The sequence below is a fragment of the Rutidosis leptorrhynchoides genome, chromosome 9 (genome assembly GCF_046630445.1).
Source record: "Rutidosis leptorrhynchoides isolate AG116_Rl617_1_P2 chromosome 9, CSIRO_AGI_Rlap_v1, whole genome shotgun sequence".
Taxonomy (NCBI): domain Eukaryota; kingdom Viridiplantae; phylum Streptophyta; class Magnoliopsida; order Asterales; family Asteraceae; genus Rutidosis; species Rutidosis leptorrhynchoides.
Genome location: NC_092341.1, coordinates 290150059 through 290176964, shown reverse-complemented (window position 1 = coordinate 290176964; position 26906 = coordinate 290150059). Strand labels below are relative to the sequence as shown.

General features: G+C 35.7%; 2 protein-coding genes and 2 pseudogenes across 2 annotated transcripts; 2 read left to right on the top strand and 2 right to left on the bottom strand.

Moving 5' to 3' along the window:
• Positions 1-3746: 3746 nt before the first annotated feature.
• On the bottom strand, positions 3747-5916 carry LOC139868850 (putative pentatricopeptide repeat-containing protein At5g52630). The gene has a single exon (XM_071857191.1). It carries the CDS (start codon positions 5914-5916, stop codon positions 4228-4230), a length of 1689 nt encoding a protein of 562 aa, XP_071713292.1. The 3' UTR covers positions 3747-4227.
• Positions 5917-7473: 1557 nt separating this feature from the next.
• Positions 7474-9412, top strand: LOC139866006 (NAC domain containing protein 52-like). The gene is made up of 2 exons (XM_071854135.1): positions 7474-7681; positions 7995-9412. Exons 1-2 carry the CDS (start codon positions 7474-7476, stop codon positions 8999-9001), a joined length of 1215 nt encoding a protein of 404 aa, XP_071710236.1. The 3' UTR covers positions 9002-9412.
• Positions 9413-10052: 640 nt separating this feature from the next.
• On the top strand, positions 10053-11514 carry LOC139868849 (pentatricopeptide repeat-containing protein At1g34160-like; annotated as a pseudogene).
• A 1329-nt stretch (positions 11515-12843) lies between these two features.
• Positions 12844-14897, bottom strand: LOC139866007 (NAC domain-containing protein 17-like; annotated as a pseudogene).
• Positions 14898-26906: the final 12009 nt, after the last annotated feature.

Genomic DNA, 26906 nt, shown 5'->3' with positions numbered 1-26906 from the left:
ACGTAAAAGTCAACTAACTCGTGTCTAACCAATTGCGGATTCTTGTCATCCGCGAGTTCTATTATTAGCTCTATCCGGCCTAGCGGCCATGAGCTTTCCCCGGAGAACCCAGATAACGTAATATCAGACTGGCGTAGCTGCGTTTTAACTTCTGCAGGGAGGAAACGATAGCAATGCTCGTACATAATGTCCACGCCACTCCCGGTGTCAATATGCATGCGTTTAACTTGTACTCCGCAAGTAGGGATGCGACACTTGATGATAATGGGCTCGTTAACTGTGTCGATTGACATTACAGGAGGAAACGTGATTGGGAGAAGTTCCCAGTCATGGTGATCATTGTACTTTCTCCGCTGGCTAACTTTCTCTGCATCGACCATATTAATGGTTAAGTCGGCGTTTTTTGTTTTATCAACTTTTTGCCATGCGAAAGTTTTTGCTTTCGATCCTTCTTCTGCGAATTTTCCCTTTTCCTTCTTAGGTGGTTTTAGGTGATCCAATTTACCTGCGCGTAGTGCCTCGAGCACTTGTTCCATCAAGTTTTTGCATTGATTAGTGTCATGCCCGTAATCGTCATGGAATTCACAATACTTTGTTTTATCCCGCTTACCGAATTCTGTAAGCAGAGTTGGAACCGTAAAGGTTGCGCACACTGGTTCGGTTGCCAAAATTTCTTTTGGCGTTTTAGACAAACTTTTAAGCAGCGCATAGTTCTGATTATTGATGCCGCGCTGATTATTGTTTCGATAATTGCCACTTGATTTCCCTTTATCATTCCTGATAGGACCACCGCTAGGATACCTTCCGCGAGAGTTGTTGCCACAATTTTGATCACGCGAATGATCATCATCGTCTTTCCTCTCGTTGCGTGAACTAGCTGTTGGAATATCATTATCTTCACCACTCCGCATATAGTCATGGCATTCATTAAGCGTTTCCGCATAAGTTGTTGGGACCGTATGGCGCAGACGCCTTACCAGTGTTGGATGACGTTCTGAGTTTATACCATGTATGAGTTCGGAAATATGTTGCTCTGGCTTGAGATCTGGTATGCGCAGACACTCATTAGTATATCTTGTGAGAAATTCACCCAAAGATTCCTTGGATTTCTGCACAATATCATGACATTCGATATGAGTGTGTTTGCGTGGCCTCTGATTCTGATATTGCAGCAAGAATTTCATCCGCAGGTCCATAAACCCGGCTATACTACCCGCCGGCAGCTTATTAAACCATTCACGAGCAATACCCTGCAGTGTCATTGGAAATATCTAACACGCAACCGGATCCACCCAACCTTGAGTGCGCATTGCGCCTTCAAAACGCTGTAAGAAGTCATCTGGATCAGTTAAGCCATTGTAAGTACCCAACGTATGAGGTATCTCTGGTGCAGTTGGAAACGGATATGCAGTTATATGCGGAGGAAACTTATCGAAAGTAGTTGGTAGCTCAAAAGGTGGTTTAACAGGGTCATCTTTGAGCCCTGCGAAGAAACGCCTCATCATATCCTGAACAAAATCAGGTTGTGAAAATAGGTGGACCATGTCAGGAGGTGCCGCCTGCATAAATTGGCTTGCGAGGTTTGCCTGCCCCTGAATATTTTGCCAAAGCTGCCCTGGCGTCTGCGGATAAAACCAAGGCTGATTTGGAAAAGAAGGCAGGCTTGCCGACGCAGAGTATACGGGTATCTGAAAAGGTGCCGAAACCTTGGCGCAGATGCCTGTGAGACCTGAGGATATGCCGCTATAAGCCCAACCGTATGCGCAGTGCTTTGCCGTTCTGCGGTTATCGGCGTCCAATGAGAATTGGCATCCGGAATGACACCGAACCCCCAACTATTAAGTAATGCCTGCGCATCCGCAGGAGTCAAAAACTGCGAAATTGGACGCGGTGGTTGCCAAGGTTGCAACGGTGTAAACGATGAATTCTGCTGAACACTCTGCGTCTGCAGAGGGATTGAAACCGTGGTACTATAAATAGGTACCTGGCCACAGTATACTACGTGCGGGCCTACCGTTTCACCGCTAGTGCCTACCAAGATGACCCTTGGATCCACTGCGGAAAAATCTAACCGCGTGGTGGTAACTGGCGAGTTTGCCCTTGGCGGTGTAATCCCATCTGGATATATCGACTTATACCTCTGAAAAGGCTCGCCGGATACAGGTGGAAGATATGGCGCGTATCCCGCCCCCATAGTCATAGCCTGCATATGCTGACTGCCAGATGGTGTGTTCTGATTATCCGTTTGAGTACGTTCCGACGAGTCCCCGGAAGTCATGATACTGTTAAAAGAAAAAATTCAAAAAAATTTCGTGAACAATAAGCCTTATAATTCAAAACCTTTTAAAAGAGAAAGCAATTAAACAGTCTTGAACTAATTCGGCTCTCAATGAAAGCACCACTTGATCATGCATATTTTACCACGGGGTTTAATATGCCTGCTCAACACGTTAGAAGGGTGGGGTTTAAGGATCTTAGAACGAGGCTCTCCGGTCCGGCTACCGTGGATAACCCTGGCCGACATGATGATGTCGACGGGGTGGCCAAGTGATTAAGTCCACCTTTTAATGACGATCGTCGATTAAAAGGCCCCAAATAAGGTCGTAGGTGCTAGTTAATCAAGAAACTAACATGTTAACCTTGAGAAGATGCTAGATGATGTTGTTACGTAAGACGTGTAGCAGATGATGGTTACGTAACGTGATGATATTTAGAATGATAGTTAGGGTTTGTATATATAGGCAAACCCTAATTCTAGAACCATCCGAGATAATGGCAATCCTTTCCATAACAAACTCCCCCGAATCACGGATGTAATTATGGAAAAGATATTCACTTGATAGTCAAGTAATCGCTGTTCCGAGAACAAAGGCATTAGATACGAATCCGCATACCGCATAACGCACATGAGCACACGCATTCGCACCCTAGAGGGTGCCCGCATAGATATGGGGTGCGCATGCGGATTGCGGTATCATTAACACAGTACATTATATATACGTGTTACTAATTACAGATTTAAAAGCTACTGTTAAAATATAAATATATTTCAAGCTTATATGGAATTCATATTTTGGTTACTTATTTGAGGTGTGTTCTACATTAATTGCAGGGTTCACATGTCATTCTTATATTGTTAAAGGGAAAAGTGTAGCTGCTCATAGTAGAAGGATGTTGCAGATTTATGGATATTGGAGGAGTCAAAAGTGCAAGTATTCAGAAGATGGAGGTTGTTGATCGTGTAACTTATCAAAATCAAGTTGATCGTGTAATTAGCAATATGAGTATTTATTTTCAAATTAAATTAAACTAGATTAGATAGATGGTCCATATACAAGGATACATGTATATATAATGTTTTCTTTTTTAACAGAAGTTAACGATCAAATGATCTAAGTAACAATTAATTTGGACACAATCTCCATTCGACTAACAAGATCTTACGATCTATTTAGACTTTCTAGTGAACCAACCCAAATACATTGAACAGATATGACACAAACACCAACACTTACGAAACACCCATAAGCCAATGACATAGCTGAAATGTCAATACTCGTATCTACCACAACATCAATCGTGAGATTCATCAGTGAGAAGTTGTGGACTCGCATTTGATGACGAAAATATGTGACAATCTAATGAGACCGAAAAATATCCCCAACATCCGTTATAAGCCAAAAAAAACTCAAGTCATCAATCTCACAGAACACCTGCATACACATATTAGTAAGTAATCACTTCGTTTCAAATAATTTTAATCATTAATCATTAATGTTTTCTGTAACGAATCGAAAACAATAATATACAACCGATGCCATTGTAACTAGAACTGAAAACAAAATTAACGAATCTATCAAAAGGTACATCTATACAAATCAATTAGGGAAACCATATGTAGCTAGAAGAGGCCACAGACACTATCCAAGCAGTTGCCAGTTGCTAGTTCCACAGAGTATATGTTTTGAGTCAAACATGCATAATTACATATGAACCTATGATGATATAAAGGATCACAACGAATGTAACGTATCAGATTCTATCATTCTCCCCTTGTAAGTTGTACTTTGTTAATGAAAAGTTGCAAACCCAACTTCAACTTATGGATGCAGAATCAAAATGTAGACGTTTCAACATCACAGACCATGAAATCCTTCCAAAAGATCAAACACGCATTGGTGTTCTAATGTATGTATCGTAAATACAACACTTTCTTTCGTGCATATATTACCAATAATCTCCACAATTACAACCTCCATTAGAAAACCTATGGTATCTATTAACATCCCTAACTATAATCTCCCTCTCCACCACTCGGCTAATATATTTAAAAGCCTCATGACAATCTTTACAAATCCTTAAATTCTTGACAATCCTTAACGCCTTTCCACGTGGCGCCACATCAGCAACCAATCCATACGCTAACGCCAATCTCTCACTGTGATACCAAAGTGCTTCCTTTTTCTCCCCTTGCCCTACTTCATGCAACATTTCATCCAAAACAGGAACATACCCTAATTTCAAAACCTTCTCTTTCAACTCAGATAATTTTAAGTAAATTTCCTCAGTTTTTTCATGTTGTCGGTCTCCTGCTAAAAAGACATGAACTTGCCCATGATGTTCTATCCAACTCAACCCGCCTTCCTTTTTTACCCTTCGTTCTCTCATTAAATTCCTCAACACTTGCACTTCATCCATTTTTCCCACACCTGAAAATGCATTTGCAGCAATCACATAAGCCGAATCGTCTTGCGGGTCAAGTTCTTGTAACCTAAGACTCATTTCCCGGGTCAATTCAATGTTAGCATGATGTGCACTAGTCGATAACAACGCTCGCCACATTGCCGCATCGGGGCTATATTTTTTCATTGTTAAAGCAATCTCTTTTGCTTCATTTAACCTCCCAGATCTACCTAATGCATCCACCAAACATGTGTAATGCTCAATCCATGGTTCAAATTTATATTCTAACTCCATCTTCTTAAACCATTCATATGTCTCATCAGCCAAACCCGCATTACAAAAAGCTGTCATGACAGACAGAAAACTATATCCATCAGGTACAAGACCATGTAACTCCATCATTGAAAACAGTTCCAAAACCGAATCTTTATCCCCTTGTTGAGCATAGCTTGACATCATTGCATTCCACCCTATAAGATTCATAACCGACGGATGTTCGTCAAACACCAGACGTGCCTCATTCACCATCCCACATTTACCATACCCGTCTACCAACGCGGTCCCCACAATGACATTCAAATCAAGCCCCGTAACAACCGCATGAGCATGAACCATACTACATTGTTCTAACCCAGCTAGCTCAGCACAAGCACGTAACGCTGCAGAAACGCTATACACAGTAGACCCAAAACCAGAAGCTAACATCTCAGAAAAATAACACAAAGCATCAATAGGCTTGGAGTTCTGCGCAAGCCCAACAATAACTGACGAAAAACAAACCGCATCTCTTTGAGGCATTTCGTCGAACACCTTCCGGGCGCTGTTGGGAAGCTTAGTTTTTGAGTAGAAGTGAATAAGGGCAGACCCGGAATATGGTTCAGAAGCAAGAGAAAGCTTGATACAAAGACTATGAAGCTGGACACCAAAAGATAATGAAGACAAAGAAGCGCATGTTTTGAGAACAATGGCTAACGTGCGCTGGTTAGGAAGGGTGGGGTGACGGAGCATGGAGATGAAGTGGGTGAGGGCGGGAAGGGTGTGACCGGAGATGAGTGACGTCCATGAAACGACGTTTGGTGATGGGATTTGGTGGAACACATTGATGGCGTCAGCAACGAGGTTAGATTTGAAGTAATGGTTTATGAGATTGTTGAGATGAAAACGGTATTCTGAGATGTTAAAGGCGTTGCGTTTGATTACGTCAGCGTGTATTCGCCGGGGATCCGTTTCCATTTGTCCGATTTGGGTATTTTGGTTTTGAATGTTGGAGCAATATATAGTGGACCAGACCATCTAACAAAGAAACATAGGTCCATGCTAACTTTTTTGAACGTCGTTTGATAAAACAAGTAAGCTCATAAGACCACTAATATCGGATCCGCAGTTGAGCTCGTCTTGAAGGACGCTGATATTACCACATCCGCCCTCGATTGGCTAGTGCTGATTATTTCTTCGGATAGCATTCGTGAGGCAGGGGCAGAACATCATTGAGTCAAGGGGTGGCGCTGCCCCATCTAGAATTTAATTTGTAATTGACTATTTTACGTTTAGTGGGCTTAAGAAATAAGTTTGTTATATTACGTCCCCAAATATACGAGAAATGTTTATTGTTTTTGTAATAGTCCATTAGCTTTTTATGTAATGTAATGTGTTTGATCTAGTTCACTCCCTTTTGAATGCAATCACGCGTTTAACGTTTTCCCGATTTAATTATAAGCCGGATTGTAGCAAATTACGGTAAAAAAGTTTATACTTTAATCGTCCCTAAATTTAGTCACGGTTTATGTTAAATTTTTCGCTCCTTCGAAAGAAAGTTTCAAGCCACTTCGTGAAGGCGAGAAAAATGAAGTCGGACAGTAATATTTTAACAATTAGAAAACTAACAACAACTCCATTTTCACTTTAAATTTTTTTTTTTATCTTTTTTTTCACTATATAAATAACTATCTTTTACCTCATTTTTCACACACAAGTTTTCTATTCTTTTGTTCTATATTATTTAATATACAGTCGCAACTTTCTTTCACACTCATTAAATCCATTTAAATACACCATGAATTTGATTGTTATTTCAATTGACGTATATAACAGAGTCAAATTTGAGAATAGCTTTAAGTGATACGTTAACGCCTTGAAAATATCATTTGACGATATTGATGTTCGTGAGTTCGATTTACCAAAGTTGTTTGAGTTTCTTAAAGAAAACTCATTTCGTCTGCACGGACGTCTTGTATTTTGAAAAAGAAACGAAAGTAGCCGACTTTCTTATGTATAATATCGTCTACACGGACGTTTTGTATTTTGAAAAAGACACGAAAGTAGCCGATATATACGCTTTCAAAGAATTGAATTGTATCTCATATATATGTTTAAAGTTTATAGTTTAAAGAATCGAACTGTACTATAAATATCATTGTTAGTGTTATACTACTTGACGAAGGTTTCCTAATTTTAATAATAGTCGTTATTTTAGGGGGGGGAAAATATAAAATACACAATCTTTTTTCATACTCTCATTGTATCATATGAATATCGTATGTCGTATATATACGGAATATCGAGGTACGCGTACGGAGTAGTTTTTCTATAAAATACAAAAAAATCCCCGAAAGTTCCGTCATATAAATACCCGAGTCGCCCACCCGTTTTTGGGGTATCATTACATAATTTTTTATTTTTTTTTCATACTCTCTACGCTTCCTTCTTTAACGGTTAAACCCCTCTAGGGTTTCGATTTCAATCTTTCGTCGAAATCAAAACCTAATTCCAATCAATCGATCGATCGATTTCATGGCTTCTGAGTTGACAGAAGCGGCGACTGTTTCCAATCCACATTCTTACGCCGGAGAAAAACTGTTCCCGCCAGGTTTCCGGTTTCATCCGACGGATGAAGAACTCATTCTGTATTATCTTAAACGAAAAACCTGCGGCCGATCTCTGAAACTTGATATCATTGACCTAATTGATGTTTATAAATGGCACCCTAACGAATTGCCAGGTATACACATTCACTCTTTCACTTTATTAATAACTCCTTATTTATATTAACTGTTATTTTCTTGGATTTAATTTATTGTTTTATGATACGATATTATGATACTTTTAACATTAATATGTTTACTGTTCGGACATTTGCTTATTTATATCTTATTGTGTACCCAAACTCTGTTTTATCAGTAGATCATTATGATTATTGTCATTATTTGCTGCTGTATTTGCTGTTGATGTATAGTAATTTATTGTTTGTTATCTCATTATATGTATCATTGAAGATTATATCTAATGAATGTTGTGATGAATTTGGAATGTAGGTCTATCTAAATGGAAAACTGGTGACAGGCAATGGTTCTACTTTGCCCCAAGCTGTCGAAAGTATCCCAACGGAGGAAGATCTAGCAGGGCAACTAAGCACGGTTACTGGAAAGCAACTGGAAAGGATCGTGTTATAACGTGCAAATCTCGCTCTGTTGGTTTAAAGAAAACTCTCGTTTATCACGAAGGCCGCGCACCTTCTGGTAAACGTACTGATTGGGTGATGCATGAGTATGCCCTGATCGAAGATGAGCTCAAGAGATGCAGAAACATAGAAGGTTTTTACGTCTTGTGCAAAGTGTTTAAAAAAAGCGGGCTGGGACCCAAAAACGGTGAGCAGTATGGTGCTCCTTTTATAGAAGAAGAGTGGGAAGACGATCATAACTTTCTAGGTCTTGACGAGATTTTAGCGCAGAACGTTAATAAGTTGGTGAATGAGCCTCAATTAACAAGTGGTACTATTGTTACTGTTGAGGAAGAAAGACAAAAGAGTGTGATAGATGTGGGCCCGAGCCAAGAGGTGCAGGCTGAGTCCGATTTGGTTCAGCCGGTAACCGAACCATCTGTGATTAGTTTTGTGGAGGAGGTTCAGCAGCCGTTGGCGATCGATGATGATTTTCTTGAATTGGATGACTTAATTATTCCACAAGATGCTTACCAAAACACTCAATTGCCCATGTTGGATGATGATCTGCCATTTGCTTCTTTTGACGGTTTTGATGCGTTTGATTTCTATGAGGATCCAACCACATTCAGTGATATTAACCCGTTTAAGAGTCAATCAATTCAATACCCGTCTTATACAAGCAATGTTGGTTTTGAAACTGAAAACTCTGGTTTTCATTTGTACTCAAATGGTAATGGAACTGATGCTATGAACACTGAGGTTCAAGCGGGTTATGACCTCTCGACTCAAGTACTTGAAGTCGCCAGTTCTTTGCCTTCACGTTCTGAATTTGCTTCAAGTTTATTGGAGGAATACACATTGACACCTATAAGAAGTTAGGTTTTATAGGTTTCAGTAGAGAGATGTTAACATTTTGTTAATATTCGGGCTCTTGATCAGATGGCGAATGGTGATAAGTTTCAAATTCAACTGGGAAAGGGGTGAGTTTGAGCCCAACTTATAAGAGTTCTGGTGCTATGATTGTGGTATAGGCGGCTTAATTGTTAGCTGATAGACAATTTTTTGCTGTCGATTTTTGCTGATTATTCTAGGTGTTGAAATTGAAACACCCAAATCTGCTTTGAATCAGTTATGAAAAAATGGAGATGATGATGGATGGTTCATATAAAGTGGGTTTCTTCCACATCAGCCTTGGAGAGTAGTGGGTCTTGTAAATAAGACTTTTGAACAGATGCTTTAGCTTTAGTAAAGCATCATTAGTATATTAAGCGATCATTTAGATCAAGTAACATGGATATTGTTTATGTTTATTTTCTTCGAGTATTGTTTACTTTATTAATCTATGGTGACAGGGCGAAAAGCTGGTCTTAGGGACTTGAAACTAGGGGTGTTTTTTGGGTTTTGCCCGACCGCAACGATATTGGAAGTTTTCTCTGGACCAAATCTGATTGTTTCTTTCAACATGAAAATTAAGTTTTTATAACTAATTCATATTTTTTTAAGTTTGAAGTAAATAACCGAACCACATGGGTAACACGAATACTGAATTTTGTTTCATCAATGTCAAACTAGACACGAATCTTTATGAAATGGTTCAAATGTGTTACAGATATAAGTGAACATGATTCATCCAAGTAGTTTATCCAAACGCATTAAACGAGCTGACATGATTCGTTATATAAAAATATAAAATATAAGATACAAACTAGTACTGATCAGGTTAGAACTGGTTTTCAACAGGTTAAACATGTAAAAGGTAAATTTGCTTTAGATGTGTTGGTGAGTCAATTTGTTTATCCACAATGCAACACAACAAACATATACTCAACAACGCCTGTTGATTCATCTATGAGACTATGACCCGATTCATACCGACACTAATGACCGGAAGGATTGCGTGTACTCAGCCTGTTGATTCATCTATGAGATTATGACCCGATTCATCCGCGGCCTTGCCCAGACTCATCAACCGTCAGACGCCGTCAACTTTTACCGTGAAGGATTGCGTGTGGTCACGTGCAGTACTGACGCCCTCGCGTGCTCATTCACCCTCAAAGCTTGCGCACGAGCGTTGGCTTATAACAAAGCAATCCAACTCCATCCTCAAGTTCGGTACGAGGTTGTACAAGATGTGTTGCTGCAAACCACGTTACTGGATGTGTAAGTGAAAGTTGGTCATTTGGACAATGTGTGTAAACTGTTTAAAGAGAGATGTTACGTGTTGGAATGCGGTAATCGCTGGGTTGGCTCAAGGCAACCGTCACGATGAAGCGTTGCAACTGTTTAAAAGAATGAAAGATAATGGGTTCAAGCCTAATGAGATCACATTTCTTGGTGCTCGCTCTGGGTGTGCTCAATTGGGCACAGTTCTTTGTGGAGACAGAGAGATGCATGTGGATGCTTTGCGATCCTCAACTCCTCAAATAGGCAAATTATAGTGTATTAAAAATTATTAATTATCTGTCAACATTCCCTAATCATGAATAATAGGCTCCCTTATGTATGAATAATATATAATATTCTCTAATTCTTCGATCCAGTTGTATTCGTAGTATATGAAATTTTTATATCGAAATTTTATTTTCGTGAATTGCCACCCTTATTCGTAAATCTTGGCTTCGCCTTTGGGCACAGTACAAGAGGAAAGAATGTGTACAGTTGCATAAAAAGTGAAAGCCTTGATTTGAACGAGCAGGTTTGTAATGTGTTGATCGATATGTTTGGAAAATGCGGGTACGGTTTTTAGCGACATTAGATGTAAAAAGGCTCTTGTTACTTGGGAATACTATGATCACGGTTCTTGGGACAAACGGTGAAGGCGTGGATGATGGGGTCAAGTTATCTGAACATCTCCACGCCTCTTGAAGTTTTTCACCGAATAAGTAAAGAAGGATTCCGACATGGTTGCATGAGTTATCTTGCTGCTTTATGTGCCTGTAACCACTCGGGTATGGTCTATGATGGGGTCAAGTTCTCTGAAACATTCACCAAAGATGAGTCATTGAATCGCAACATCAAGCAGTACGGTACTATGGTTGATCTATAGGGAAGATCAGGCCAGCTAAACGAGGCCTACAATATCATCAATTCGATACCTAGAGCGCCCGATGTTGTTCTTTGGCAGACATTATTAGGCGCTTGTAAGACATTAGGAACGTAGAATTTGCAGAAAGGCATCACGAAAGCTTGTGGAGATGGGGTCGAGTAGTGATGGAGACTTGGTGTTAGTATCAAACCTATATGCGGCTTAAGACGTGGGTCGAGTGAGGGACAAATTTGTAATACACAAATTTGTAAATGGAGATCAAAACCATGTAAATTTGCCAGGTATTTATAGCAAGCTTGAGTAGATTATGTGTCGGATTATGTGTAACCGTATAGGTTCGTTGTAACTGGATGAACGTGTGGGTTTCATGCAGTAGTTGGGGGGCGGGGTGTGCAACTACGAGAGATGAACGTGTGGGTGGTTAAGTCCCCTCTGGGTGATCCCAAACTGATATCAAAAAAAAAAAAAAAAAAAAAAAAAAAAAAAATTATGAACTTTTGATTCATGTGCTTGAATTCACTAACCTATATATTGAACAACTAACAAAATTTAAACTTAAGCTATTATAAGTAACTTGAACGATTACATTTTACTTTTTTTTTTTTTTTACTTTTTTATTATTTTAACCATTTTTTTTCTTTCGGACCCGAGTTTTCGGCTCGCTTTGCGAGCAGATTAATTCCGAGGCGACAACCTACTTTGCAGGCTGTTTGCAGTCGTGCATGGTGAACCTCCGTGACAATAAGGGTTTTTTTTTATGCTCCATAGATTCGAACTCCTAACCTACGTTTCTACTATAGTGGGAAAACTAGAATCGCCAATCGATTACCACCTCATGGTTATTTTCACTTCAAAAGAAAAGTCTCAAAGTGTTGAGGGTATTTTGGTCATTTTATAAGAGATGGGAAACAAAATATCTGAATGAAAGAATGAACTTAAAATAGAAAAAGCCGACTAAGAGTGAAATGAGTGACCTATCATACGAGTTACAGAAGGTAATTTACCAACTTAAAATTAAGAAATAGTTACACGAAACCAGATTGTCCATTTTTAAACCCCCGATAAAATTGAAACGTCACGGAGAAAATTAATGATCATTAGTAAAAAAAACTAACGTAACATATGTAAACTAAAGGTAAAAATAGGTTTGCTACATTAATCGGTATCCGAGTAAGGTGGGTTTGATTACTTCTAATTGAATAATTCAACACTCAATGTTGAATCACTAAACATTTTTCGCGTTTGATTTTGACTTATGAACAACATATAATTATAGATGTTATCTGTTCTATTATCATACTGAACCAGTTCACAAGCTCTTACAAATTGTGCGAGGTAATTTCTTTTTGTAGCCTTCTTATTTTAGCAATAAACATGTTATTGCCATATTTTACTTAGAATTACAGAAGTAACATAATTAGATAGTTAGGTTATGCTTCATACGATTCATAATGACCAAATTATAACTAAGCACAATCATTTGAGTTGTTCTGATAACAAGACTAGACCTATGCCCTATCTCATGCCTTAAGTCACAGATATTCTAATTCTGACACTTCAACTTGTAACAATCACCTATAAGGTTATTTGTCCATACCTAAAGATAGAGATACTTAGATATATGTGGAAACCTCATTTAGTATTTTCAACCAACATCTAAGAAATCAGACGGAGATAAATAAAGCAAACGATACTCAAACAAAATCAACATAAACAATATCCATGTTACTCGATCTAAATGATCGATTAAACCTTCTAGTTGCGACGCTACATTCACTAGCATTACTTATTAATCATATCTTACTAAAACTAAGCATCTGTTCAAAGGTCTTATTTACAAGACCACTACTCTCCAAGGCTGAACCATCATCATCTCCTTTTTTCCGAAACTGATTCAAATCAGATTTGGGTATAGTTTCAACACCTAGAATAATCAGCAAAAACCGGCAGCAAAAAAACAGTCTACCAGCTAAATACTTAGCCTATACCACACTGATTGCACCAGAACTTTTAAAAAGTTGGTCTCAAACTCACCCCTTCCCAGTTGGGCTTGAGAGTTATCATCGTTTGCCATCTGATCAAGAGCCCCAATGTTAACAAAATGTTAACATCTTCTCTCTACTGAACTCTATAATACCTAACTTGTTTTACGTGTCAATTAGTAAATCACAACCCTATTTATTACCACATATTCCTCCAACAATTTGAAGCAAATTCAGTACCCAAAGGCAAAGAACTGGCGACTACAGGTACTTGATAACCCGCTTGAACCTCACTGTTTATAGTGTCAGTTCCATAACCAATATTACTTGTATAAGATATGTACTGTATTTGTTGACTCTTACATGGGTTAATATCACTGAATGTGGTTGGATCCTCATAGAAATCAAACGCATCAAAACCGTCAAAAGAAGCAAATGGCAGATCATCATCCAACATGGGCAATTGAGTGTTTTGGTAAGTATCTTGTGGAATAATTAAGTCATCCAATTCAAGAAAATCATCATCGATCGCCAACGGCTGCTGAACCTCCTCTACAGAACTAATCACAGATGGTTCGGTTACCAGCTGAACCAAATCGGATTCAGGCTGCACCTCTTGGCTCGGGCCCAAATCTAGCAGACTATTTTGTCTTTCTTCTTCAACAGTAACCATAGTACCACTTGTTAATTGAGGCTCATTCACCAACTTATTAACTTTCTGCGCTACAATCTCGTCAAGACCTAGAAAGTTATGATCGTCTTCCCACTCTTCTTCTACAAAAGGAGCACCATACTGCTCACCGTTTTTGGGTCCCAGCCCGCTTTTTTTAAACACTTTGCACAAGACGTAAAAACCTTCTATGTTTCTGCATCTCTTGAGCTCATCTTCGCTCAGGGCGTACTCATGCATCACCCAATCAGTACGTTTACCAGAAGGCGCACGGCCTTCGTGATAAACTAGAGTTTTCTTAAAACCAACAGAGCGAGATTTGCACGTTATAACACGATCCTTTCCGGTTGCTTTCCAATAACCGTGCTTAGTTGCCCTGCTAGATCTTCCTCCGTTGGGATACTTTCGACAGCTTGGGGCAAAGTAGAACCATTGCCTGTCACCAGTTTTCCATTTAGATAGACCTACATTACAAATTCATCACAAGATTCATTAAAAATAATCTTCAATGATACGGATAAAAAGATAACAAACAAGAAACTACTATGCATCAATAGTAGAACTAGTATAAATACAGCAGAGCATATAATGACAATAATAATCTGCTGATAAAACAGAGTTTGGATACACAATAACATATAAATAAATGTAACTGGTATCAACACAACCAAATGTTCAAACGGTAAATAACATAAAACAATAACTTGAATCCAAGAAAATAACAGTAACAGTTAATATTTAAATATGGAGTTATTAATGAATGAAGTGAAAGAGTGAATGTGTATACCTGGCAATTCGTTAGGGTGCCATTTATAAACATCAATTAGGTCAATGATATCAAGTTTAAGAGATCAGCCGCAGGTTTTACGTTTAAGATAATACAGAATGAGCTCCTCATCCGTCGGATGAAATCGGAAACCTGGCGGGAACAGTTTTTCTCCGGCGTTAGAATGTGGATTGGAAACAGTCGCCGCTTCTGTCAACTCAGAAGCCATGGAAGCGATCGACTGATCGATTGAAATTAGGTTTCGATTCCGACGAACTATTGAAATCGAAACCCTAGAGGGGTTTAACCGTTAGAAGAGTATGTGAAAAAAAAAATTGTGTAATGAAACCCCAAAACGGGTGGGCGACTCGGGTATTTATATGACTGATTCTTTGGGGGATTTTTTGTATTTTATAAAGTACTCCGTACGCGTATCTCGATAATAATCCGTATATATGATGATCTTTTGTACTCCGTAAGAAATAATCTAAAAATCTAATTCCAAACTAAGCTAAATCTAGAAAAACATTTTATACATAAAAATAGTATAATATAAATATAAATAAATAATATATTAATGGTTAAAGTGATTATTAAAAGTTAGTGAGGTGATTATTACTTTATAACTAAAAAATATGTGTGTTTTAAAATCTTAAATTACGTACACTTCAGTTAATGACGAACTTGAACTTATTAATTGAAAAGGTTGGGATCACTTTGTTACGTATATAGTTAGAGGTTATATTATTTATTGAAGGGCCAAGATCCTTATTAAATTTATCAAGTTCTTAATATGTGTATATGAATATAAAATCAGTTTGAGTTAGAATGTTTTGACTATTATCAACTAAATCGGGTTCTGTATAAAAAAATATGACTGAAGGGTCAGTCAATTTGCAAGCTATCACCGTTTCAACGTTTCATATTCATACGGACATCAATTTAATTGATTAAAAAGGTTCAGATTCTCGTAACTCATAGGGTTACAAATTTCGTTTTTGTTGGTGACCAAAGGGCCTCTCTGCCCTCACTAAGCTTCGTCCTTGCCTTCGATTAAAAAAAAAAAAACTTTTTAAATCGATGATTAAGGTATAATTATTTATTTTTGTGATGACACGAGAATTTCCGACCAAATTTAAACTTATTCTTTATATGTTCCGACACGATAAGCAAAGTCTGTAATATTGAGTCTCAAAAATTATGAACTATTTTATATATTCAATTGACCTTCGACTGTTCCCGACGATTCACGAACAATTAATTGTAAATAGATATGTGTGTATGTATATATAAATAATAATTCGAAATATAATTTGAAGTATTATATGTTGTTGTTATTAAAAATTAATAAAAATAAAAATAGGATATTATAATAATTATTATTTAATATATATATATATATATATATATATATATATATATATATATATAAATAAAGTATATTAATAATAAATATTAAATGATTGTAATACTCGTTTGATATTCCGATTGATATTAAGCAAGTTAAATTCAAACTTATATAATTTTAAAATAAACGGTGATACGAAAATGAGTTCTATAAATTTTAGACTTATTAAAAATGTATTTAGGAGCTATTTATTAAATTTTAAAACTTTCTATATTTTACTTGGGATCGGGGGTGAATAATTAATGTAATTTTTATTTAATAGTTAATGATCGAATTTTATATCATCATGATCAAAATAAATAAATATAATTACTGTTAAAATTTGGGAATTTTTCGAAGACTTTTAATCCGCCACTAGTTTACAACGGAGTACGATACAATACCCGCGTTAGAGTGTTGGTAGACTAATAGTAATTTATATCCGTGACTCTTGAATATTTACTCAAAGTGTACTGTGTTTGTCTCCCATTTAAGTGCCTCTTTCTTTTCTTTTCTATATATTATATGCTTATACCTACATGAAGAGATAAGAACTTAAAACACAACTGAGTTTCTCATTTACTTCTTTACTTTCGAAAACATCCATCAACCTTGATCTCTGCCCGTCATTTACAGCCACTTTCGCACCAACTGAAAATATATATATATATATATATATATATATATATATATATATATATATATGCCTATGATTACAACCATAAACACCATCTAATCATATATATATATATACACACACACACTTACTTATAGGTGCACATACATACTAAAATCATCCCCCATCGTCACCCCTCATCCACCTACAACCATCACCACCACAAGATCACCTTAGACACCACCATATCATCACCTTCTTGTTTTGCTATACCGACACCTTTACCTTCGGCCACCTTGTATTTTTTTCTCGTAAAATCTAAACCGAACCAAATAATCACCACCTTCATCTTAAAACGTTTCCATCACCATGACAACCACTATCACTTCTACGTTTATATTTTTTTTTTTTTTTCTGTTTTATGTTTCTGGTTCGTTCCATCACCACCGTACCCCCAATCGAACTAAACCAATTCATTGTCTTTCTTTTTCATTGTTTCCTATTCTAGTTCTTTCGAACGAACCACCAACAAACGCCATCATTAAAACTTGCTCGGTTACCATTGTCTTGCTGCTACTGTTCCTGTGGAGTTTAAACGCGATAAAGATGATGATTGATATGATCATTTAACTTGAAGGGATGCTACAAGTGTTGCTACTTTTACTTTGTGGCCAACGTGGACCAAACAACCCACCCCACTTAATTATTGAAGAGGAAGCAAACAACCACTTGCAAATAATTGAATCCTTATACGTTTTACAATTGGGACTAGTGAGTGGATGATGAGATATTTTTTTCTTTTCCCTTGGTCAACATATCATCGAATTCTAGTTGGCTGCTTATTTTTTTTTCTTTCCAAACCCAAATCCACAAAGTTCTTTTGCATAGGGTTGCTACACCGTGGGCTTTTATTTCATATGTTGGGCCGTATATTTTATACAACTTGGGCTGCCACTTTAAGTGGACTGCTGCAGCTGCTAGTCCTTATTTCTGTTTCTTTATCAATGCCAGCAAAAATCACGTAAACCTTGTTCAAGGTATAAACATTTTGATTATAGAAAACGGTGGAGATTTAAGCGAATAAATGATGATGATTATGATCTTGACTTTATATTAATCATGATTGTGACAAGGATATAGGATGATCGATGATGATGTTCTGATATCATAGTAATAATAATAACGAACGTATGATGATGAAGAGCGAGATGATGGTGATTACGATGCAAGATGATGACGATGAAGAGCCACCATATCTTGCTCGATCTTTCTATTAAAACCCAAGAACAAAACCCTCATTCTACGTTTTTTTTTTTTTTTTGCTGGTTACGAATTATGTATCTAATCTGTTAAAGACTGCCCAATAGGCCCATTCAGCCCACGTATACTGATCGTTTAAAATGATGATGATCTGGTCGATTGAAGTTTTAAGAAGAATAAAAAGGAAAACAGGAATTGTCGGGTTAAATACATTAGTTGGGTAATATAATTCAGAAAGGTGTAAACAGAGGAATGGTTGGGCATATGGTTGTTAAGCGAGAGGTTGTGGGTTCAATTCCGGACTCAGGCGTTATATTTTTTTTAAAGAGCCAATTCTTGAGGTAGCATTTTTATTATTACTCCTGTTTTATTATTATTATTATTATTATTATTATTATTATTATTATTATTATTATTATTATTATTATTTGGTTAGTATGTTGTTATTATTATTATTATCATGAATATGAATTCCAAGTATACTTATTATTATTTAGTTTTACTATTATTATGATTAAGATTGAGATTATAAAAAGATGAATATAATCTTGAAGATGTTAGGAATTATATTAACTAATAAGAATGATGATAAGATGTGATCTTTGTAAATGTTATAATGATATTAGTATTAAGTTTATAAGGTGGAAGTATTATGGCATAATATTAAGATTATTATTACTACTATTATTATCATAGTTATTATTATTATTAGTATTATTATCAAAACTAGTAATATCAATATCATTACTAAATCTAATTATTTTTAGTATTATCATTATCATAAAAAGATACAAATTTTTATTTATTATTATCAATGTTACTTTACTAAATAAATAGCTATATAAGAATATATTTAATACATATCATACAACAACATTTATATTTTTATAATAAATACTAATTATTTATCTGAAGCATATAAAATAAATATAGTTAATTTAGTTATTAAGGAAACATACAAGTTACTAAAATAACAATTACTCATAATACATAAACTTATTCGATTTCGATTATATGTTTTAATATATATAATTGATATAGGTTCGTGAATCTGAGGCCAACCCTGCATTGTTCAATGTCGTCATATGTATTTTTACTACAAAATATAGTATTGTGAGTTTCATTTGCCTTTTTACCCTTTATATTTTTGGGCTGATAATACATGCGCAATTTTTATAAATGTTTTACGAAATAGACACAAGTAATCGAAACTACATTATATGGTTGAATGATCGAAGCCGAATATGCCCCTTTTACTTGGTAACCTAAGAATTAGTAAACCAGTCTACTAATTGACGCGAATCCTAAAGATAGATCTATTGGGCCTAACGAACCTCAACTTAGCGGATGCTTTAGTACTTCGATGTTGTTTTATATCATGTCCGAAGGATTTCCCGGAATGATAGGGGATATTCTTATATGCATCTTGTTAATGTCTTTTACCAGGTGTTCAATCCATATGAATGATTTTTGTCTCTATGCATGGGACGTATATTTATGAGAAATGAAAATGAAAATCTTGTGGTCTATTAAAATGATGAAAATGATTATTTATGTTAAACTAATGAACTCACCAACCTTTTGGTTGACACTTTAAAGCATGTTTATTCTCAGGTATGAAATAAATCTTCCGCTGTGCATTAGCTCATTTTAAGGATACTATTTGGAGTCATTCATAGCATATTTCGAAAGACGTTGCATTCGAGTCGTTGAGTTCATCAAGATTATTATTAAGTCAAATATAGTTGGATGTATTATAATATGGTATGCATAATGTCAACTTTCGATGAAAAGAAAGTTTGTCTTTTAAAAACGAATGCAATGTTTGTAAAATGTATCATATAGAGGTCAAATACCTCGCGATGTAATCAACTATTGTGAATCATTTATAATCGATATGGACTTCGTCCGGATAGATTAGGACGGGTCTCTACAGTTGGTATCAGAGCTGGTATAACGCCGTCCATGTGTGGCGGGTTAGTCATAAAGGAGGTTATCACAGTGTTACCTGTGACGAAGCATTGGCTCTTACTCTTTGCGATCCCTTACGAGGGTTGGCAGTAGCCGAGAGGCAGGTCCTAAAATCAGTATCTGAGGTACACTCAGTGGTCACCAGGCGGTTAGCTGGGAAGGCACTGGATGGGCTTGAGCTTTCCCCGGAGAACCCAGATAACGTAATATCAGACTGGCGTAGCTGCGTTTTAACTTCTGCAGGGAGGAAATGATAGCAATGCTCATACATAATGTCCACGCCACTCCCGGTGTCAATATGCATGCGTTTAACTTGTACTCCGCAAGTAGGGATGCGACACTTGATGATAATGGGCTCGTTAACTGTGTCGATTGACATTACAGGAGGAAACGTGATTGGGAGAAGTTCCCAGTCATGGTGATCATTGTACTTTCTCCGCTGGCTAACTTTCTCTGCATCGACCATATTAATGGTTAAGTCGGCGTTTTTTGTTTTATCAACTTTTTGCCATGCGAAAGTTTTTGCTTTCGATCCTTCTTCTGCGAATTTTCCCTTTTCCTTCTTAGGTGGTTTTAGGTGATCCAATTTACCTGCGCGTAGTGCCTCGAGCACTCGTTCCATCAAGTTTTTGCATTGATTAGTGTCATGCCCGTAATCGTCATGGAATTCACAATACTTTGTTTTATCCCGCTTACCGAATTCTGTAAGCAGAGTTGGAACCGTAAAGGTTGCGCACACTGGTTCGGTTGCCAAAATTTCTTTTGGCGTTTTAGACAAACTTTTAAGCAGCGCATAGTTCTGATTATTGATGCCGCGCTGATTATTGTTTCGATAATTGCCACTTGATTTCCCTTTATCATTCCTGATAGGACCACCGCTAGGATACTGTGAAGACCCGACCTTATCCCCCTGGACGGAATCTTCAACATCTGGTTCCATTGCGATGATCGACTCCAAGTAATGTCTTTAAAATGAGCAAATGCACAGCGGAAGACTTAATTCGTACCTGAGAATAACATGCTTTAAAATGTCAACATAAAGTTGGTGAGATATATAGGTTTGATGCTAGCAGCGTTATAACAATGGAACACAAGATTTCATATATAAACATTTTAATAAAAATATTCTAAGTGGTTGAGCACTTGGTAACCATACTTAACATTTAATCACGTCGCATATTCCCTTTATTATGAAATCTTACTACACCGTACCAAGTGTAGTTACGAAACGAAGTACTGTGCAACCGTTGAATACTGGTCGTCCAGTCCGGTTGGGGTTGTCAGGCCCGATAGATCTATCAACAGGATTCGCGTTTACAATACCGCTGTAAATAGTAGTTACCAAGCTATAGGGAAGTATGCCAGTGGTACAACTCAACGTAGAATATATTTTTCAGTTACTTATGTCCATAACGTAAATCATTTATAAAAAAACAGCGCATGTATTCTCAACCCAAAAATATTTAGAGTTTAAAAAGGGACTATATACTCACCATACTGTATTTTGTAGTAAAAATACATATAACGACATTGAACAATGCAAAGTTGGCCTTGGATTCACGAACCTATATCATTTATGTTTATATTAACACACATAATTGTAACCAAATAAATTCATATATTATATCTTAAATTATATATCTTATATATTTAATTTGTATATGTTTAAAATAGTTAATATCTATATAGTTTAATATTATATTAAAAATAGTAATTTGTAATATGTAAATATTTATATAAATAATCTTAATAATATTAAAGTAGTGTTGATAATTAATTACTTTTTGATAATACTAATAGTCATTTCACTTGTAGTAGTAATAATAATAATAATGATAATGATAATGATAATAATAATAATAATAATAATAATAATAATAATAATAATAATAATAACTATTATGATACTTATAATTATAATTTATAATACTAATAATAACAATAGCAATAATAATAATAGTAGTAGTAGAGGTATCAAATAATACCTTAAAATCAATAAAACAATTAAACCGCCGTGACCTCTTCTTTCCCTCAAAACCCCTAACCATGACTCCACTGAAACATTTCTGTTTTAATGAAGGACCTGAATTATTTTAATCTATATGTACGGCATCCTCAGTCACAAAAAAAAAAATAGATGAATCTCGCCCCAATCTGCTCACCTCCCTACGGCCCAATCGACAGACAGATCCAACAAAATTTTATGGCCAGCATAACAACTAAAGTTGTTTGTTTATCACCTAATTCTTGACAAAATGCAGTAGTAGTTTAATATCAATTTCACCACGTCATTTTCCACTAACGTAAACTAATCAACACCTTTACTTTCTTTCAACATCTTTATCATTTGATATCATATATATCGACTTCTATCATTATTAAGTATTACCATCATCTATTAGTTCCTATTATCACCCATCACTTGTCTACTCAACACTATCATTACTAATATCATACTTCCCTTCACCTCTATCCTGCTTAGTTGATAGTGAAAAGAAAAAGGAACGTATAGCGGTTGAATCAGAAGTAATTATGCGTAGTTTCAGCAGCCTGCTTGGGCATTCATGGCAGTGTAACAATGAATCATCAATTTAATAACAAGATTGTTCGACAGATGGATGGCAACAGAAATGATTTGTAGCAGTTTATAAAGGTTTGTTTCATGTTGTTAGGTCTGTGACAGAAAAATATATGTATATATATACAGCGATTATAAAGGTGGTGATGGAAGGTGGTTGTTTTAGTCAAGGAAGAAGATGAAGAGAGAGAGAAGAGAGATAGGGTAAGGTTCTTGAAGATAGGTATGGCGTGCGTGGTGGTTATTGGCGATGGCAAGTATCTATGGTGGTGGGTCTGTTCGGTTTTTATTGTTTCACGGTTGCAAATAAAACGAGAAATAGCAACAATAATCGGTGCCGCAGGTATGTGTTGTCAATCAATAATATAGCAAGAACATGGTTGTTGAAGTGTTGGGTGATTTTATGTCTTGCAAAGAAGAAAGAGAACGAGAGAAGAGAGACATGGAGAGTGATGATTGGTTCGATGGTTGTGAAGGTGAAACCCGCATGGAGAAGGGTGGTAGAAGGTGGTAACATGGTGGTTTATGGTCGTTTGTAAGGTGGTGGTGATCGAGAGACATAGAGAAATAGAAAGGTGTTGGTTATTGGTGGCCGGTGGCGGTGAGTTCTTGAAGGAGGAAGATTTAATGAAGTGTTTTACAACTGAATTAATCGAGTCTTATAGATGTGTCGAGAGAATATTTATCCAGGAACAAAAATACAAGAAGAAGAAAAATGAATGCTCACATATTTTGTTGTTTACTTGTAATTGAATTCATTTGTAATCAATTCAGAGACAGGAATACCAATTTAACACAGTTGATAGAGATGCAAAACAGAATCCATACATATATCTATTTATTTTTATATGTATTTAGTTTTAATAAATAAATAAGTATAATATCAATACTATATAACAATAATAGATTTTTTTTTTATTTATTTTTTTTTTTTTTAAAATATATTGTTATATACAAGAAATAATAGTGTAGCCAATTATATGTATCAAAATTTATATTTATATATATATATATATTAATAATATTAATATGGATATTAACTTTAATAACAATAATGTAAGTAAAAATATAAAAAAAATTCTAATATATCAGCTACATTTTAATTGTAACTATATTAATATCACATATTATAAATTATGTAATACTTAATAATCATACAATATATTTTTACATATATTGAATATTCAGTACTTATACATTTTAATATATATATAACTATATATATTTCAATATACATGTCATAATAATTATTTATAAATCCATACACACATATCTATTTACATTTAATGGTTCGTGAATCGTCGGAGACAGTTAAAGGTCAAATGAATTTATGAATAATAGTTCAAAAATTTTGAGATCCAACCTAACAGACATTTCTTATCGTGTCGAAAATATTACATCGTATCAAGAGTTTGGTCGAAATTTTCCGGGTCGTTACAGTACCCACCCGTTAAGAGAATTTCGTCCTCGAAATTTGATAGAGGTCGTCATGGATAACAATAGGAATGTTTTCATGACGAATATGAGGTAATAACGGAGTTTTATCATTATTGAGAAATATAAATAGAACGGTTCGATCATATGAAGCGCACGAGTGAAGCTATCACAAAAGAGTGAAATGAGTAAATATGAAATCGTTTTAACCGATGACGTGGTTATGATTGATTTCTTGATTTTAAGGGATTTAAAGAAAATCTTACGTAATAGGATTCGGTTTTTCGGCGATCAGGATCTTCTTTGATTTAATACGGCCATTTGTTTCGATTCCTCTATCGGATATTTCATTATAAATCCACCTACTTCTCTTTCGTACTTCCCACATCTTCTATCATTTCTTCCTCAATTCATATCTTAGAGTATTCATTAAAATGCTCCATTCCATTCTGATCCTTGATATACTCTTAATTTTCACATCTGTCATTCTTCTTTTTCATCTACCACCGGAAGAATCTATTTACTTCTACTATACTCTTGTGTTTATAGTGTTTCTAGTTCTCCCGTGTCTCTATATTGCTATCCGCATCGATATACACGGTTTGTAAATTCTGGGTGATTGTTGAGTCTTATATTCTTCATTATTTTTCGGATCTTCATACTTTCGTTTTCTTTTCCCGACTTCGAGTCAAGCGAGTAATGGTCCAGAATTCGTAGGTATGAGGTTCGGGATGAATATAGCTAATGCTCTCAGAAAGAAATGGTAATGGCACTATTTTGATTTGTCAAATTACCAGATTGTCCTGAAAAAGACCGAATCATCAAGAAATATTTTCTTGATATATTTAGGGATTAGATAGAATGTAAGAGCCGTGTAACATGGCACATGATGATGGTACTGTGAATCATCACATTCCATTAGAAACTTAACATGACTTACTGTAATATAATGAAGTTGATCAAGTTTCATTATATTATACTAATTCATGCATCAGTTCCCAACACTACTTCAAAACATTCATATTTTAATTTTGAAGGTTTCAGAATTTAGAAACTAACATAGTTTCTTTTATATTATAATGCAGATATTATGGAGAGATAAATGATCGCAGATAGGAGTAGTTGTGAGAATATCCCCAGAAATATGGAGAATATGTATAACGGAAGATATGAAGATATCTTATAATATTTAAGATAAGATGATGATGAAGAATATCATCTGGAAGGGTTTAGGATAAGGAATAAGGTTCTTACTAACGGTTTCAGTAGGCACTGAATCGTTTGGATCCTTTGAAAGCAGGTTCAGTTTTCACGATTTATCTACGGTCTCCTTCATACTTTGCTCAATCCGTTTTACAGTTCCAACCCCTCTTTTTCTGATCTTTTCCAACACACCGTACTTTATCGTCAAACTTTTGACTGTTAATGTTGTTTACAGTTTTTGCTGCTTCATCAGCATTACAAGAACTACTTCGCAGTTCAGGGTGTTTTTCAGAAACTTCACATTCGAAATATGAAATTCTTAGGGATAGATGTTTTCGGTATAACTGGGAGAATTTCTACGAGATTTTCAAAATACTGATTGCGGATTTCGCCAAAGAGATAACGAGTTGCTGGTACATCTGCTGATGACGTTGTGAAATATAAAAGGTTCTCCGGTAACGACATCGAGAGAACAAGGTATAAATATTGAGATTATAATAGGAGTAGTCTCACTGAGAAGTCGAAGTGGAGCTGTGACGAAATTAGCTTCCTGAAAAGAAATTGTAGGGTTGTTTTTGCTAATAAATGGGAAAAGATTCAACACGGTATGTGTTAAACTATGAATTTAGGTTCGGGAGTTCTTCAGATACATAAATCTTTTCTTCCGTAGATGAAATGCGATTGGTTCGTCTTTCCAATCGAGGTGTTTTCAAGAATCATGAAAAATTGTGAATGCGAATTGTAATCGTCAAAATAAGAATGAGGTTTAAAAATAGAATCAAGTGGCAAACTTGAAGAATTGTTTAGTTTCATATGTTATAATCAGCATTTTAACTCATTTTAATTGTCCAAAGTTAGCAGTCCAATAGTCTGATTGCCCAATAGTTCAATAGATTCATATATAAATTAGATATATATAATATTCGAATTACTTAATACGTATCGTGACCCGTGTACCGGTCTCGGTGTCGATCACAACTCAAGGTATATATATATTTTGGAATCAACTCCGACCCTGTATAGCCAACTCCCACCTTCACATATAGAGTGTCTGCGGTTGTTCCGAAATATATATATAGATGGGTCGATATGATAAATCGAAACCTTGCATACGTGTCCCGTTATTTAATGTGCGTAAAATAAATAAATATATATCATGACCCATGCACCGTGTTGTCTCAGAATTAATCCGACGTATTGCGTACATGTGTCCCGACTTAAAAATGCATAAAAGTAAATAACAGAAATTAAATGACGATAAATAAAATTGCGAGAATGTAAATTGCGATAAATTAAATGTTAATCAGTTAGCTAGGAACAGTTAGCCGGAACAGTTAGCGTGGAATCCTTAACAGATTTTCAATTAGTTAACTCGTTTGTTTCTAACAAATTTTATTATATCCAATGTTTTCTTCGTTATGCCACTTGTTGGATTCTGATAGGTCAAAATTCAAAAATGAAATTTGAATGGAAATGGTAAATCTGAGGTGAACGGATACGTATATTAGTGATTGTAAGTAGAATAATAGATAATCGTTGAATTAGATTCGAAGAATATACAGTGTAACTTATTAATGTGAAATCTAAATATTCCTCGGGTACTACCCACCCGTTAAAATATTTTCATCATTAACAGTTTGTACGAGAGAATTTTTAATTACAATCTTTATGAAAATATACTTGCATATATATTTTCTTCAGATGTAATTATGGATTTAATGAGCTAATAAGATATTAAACTCATTTGATTTATCGTTAGTACAGATTACATAATCTCTAAAACTTTTTAGAAATTACATAATCGCCATATCGAGCGGAGATAATCGATGTAGAACGATATGTAGAACGAAGATAAAGTAGATAGAACGATA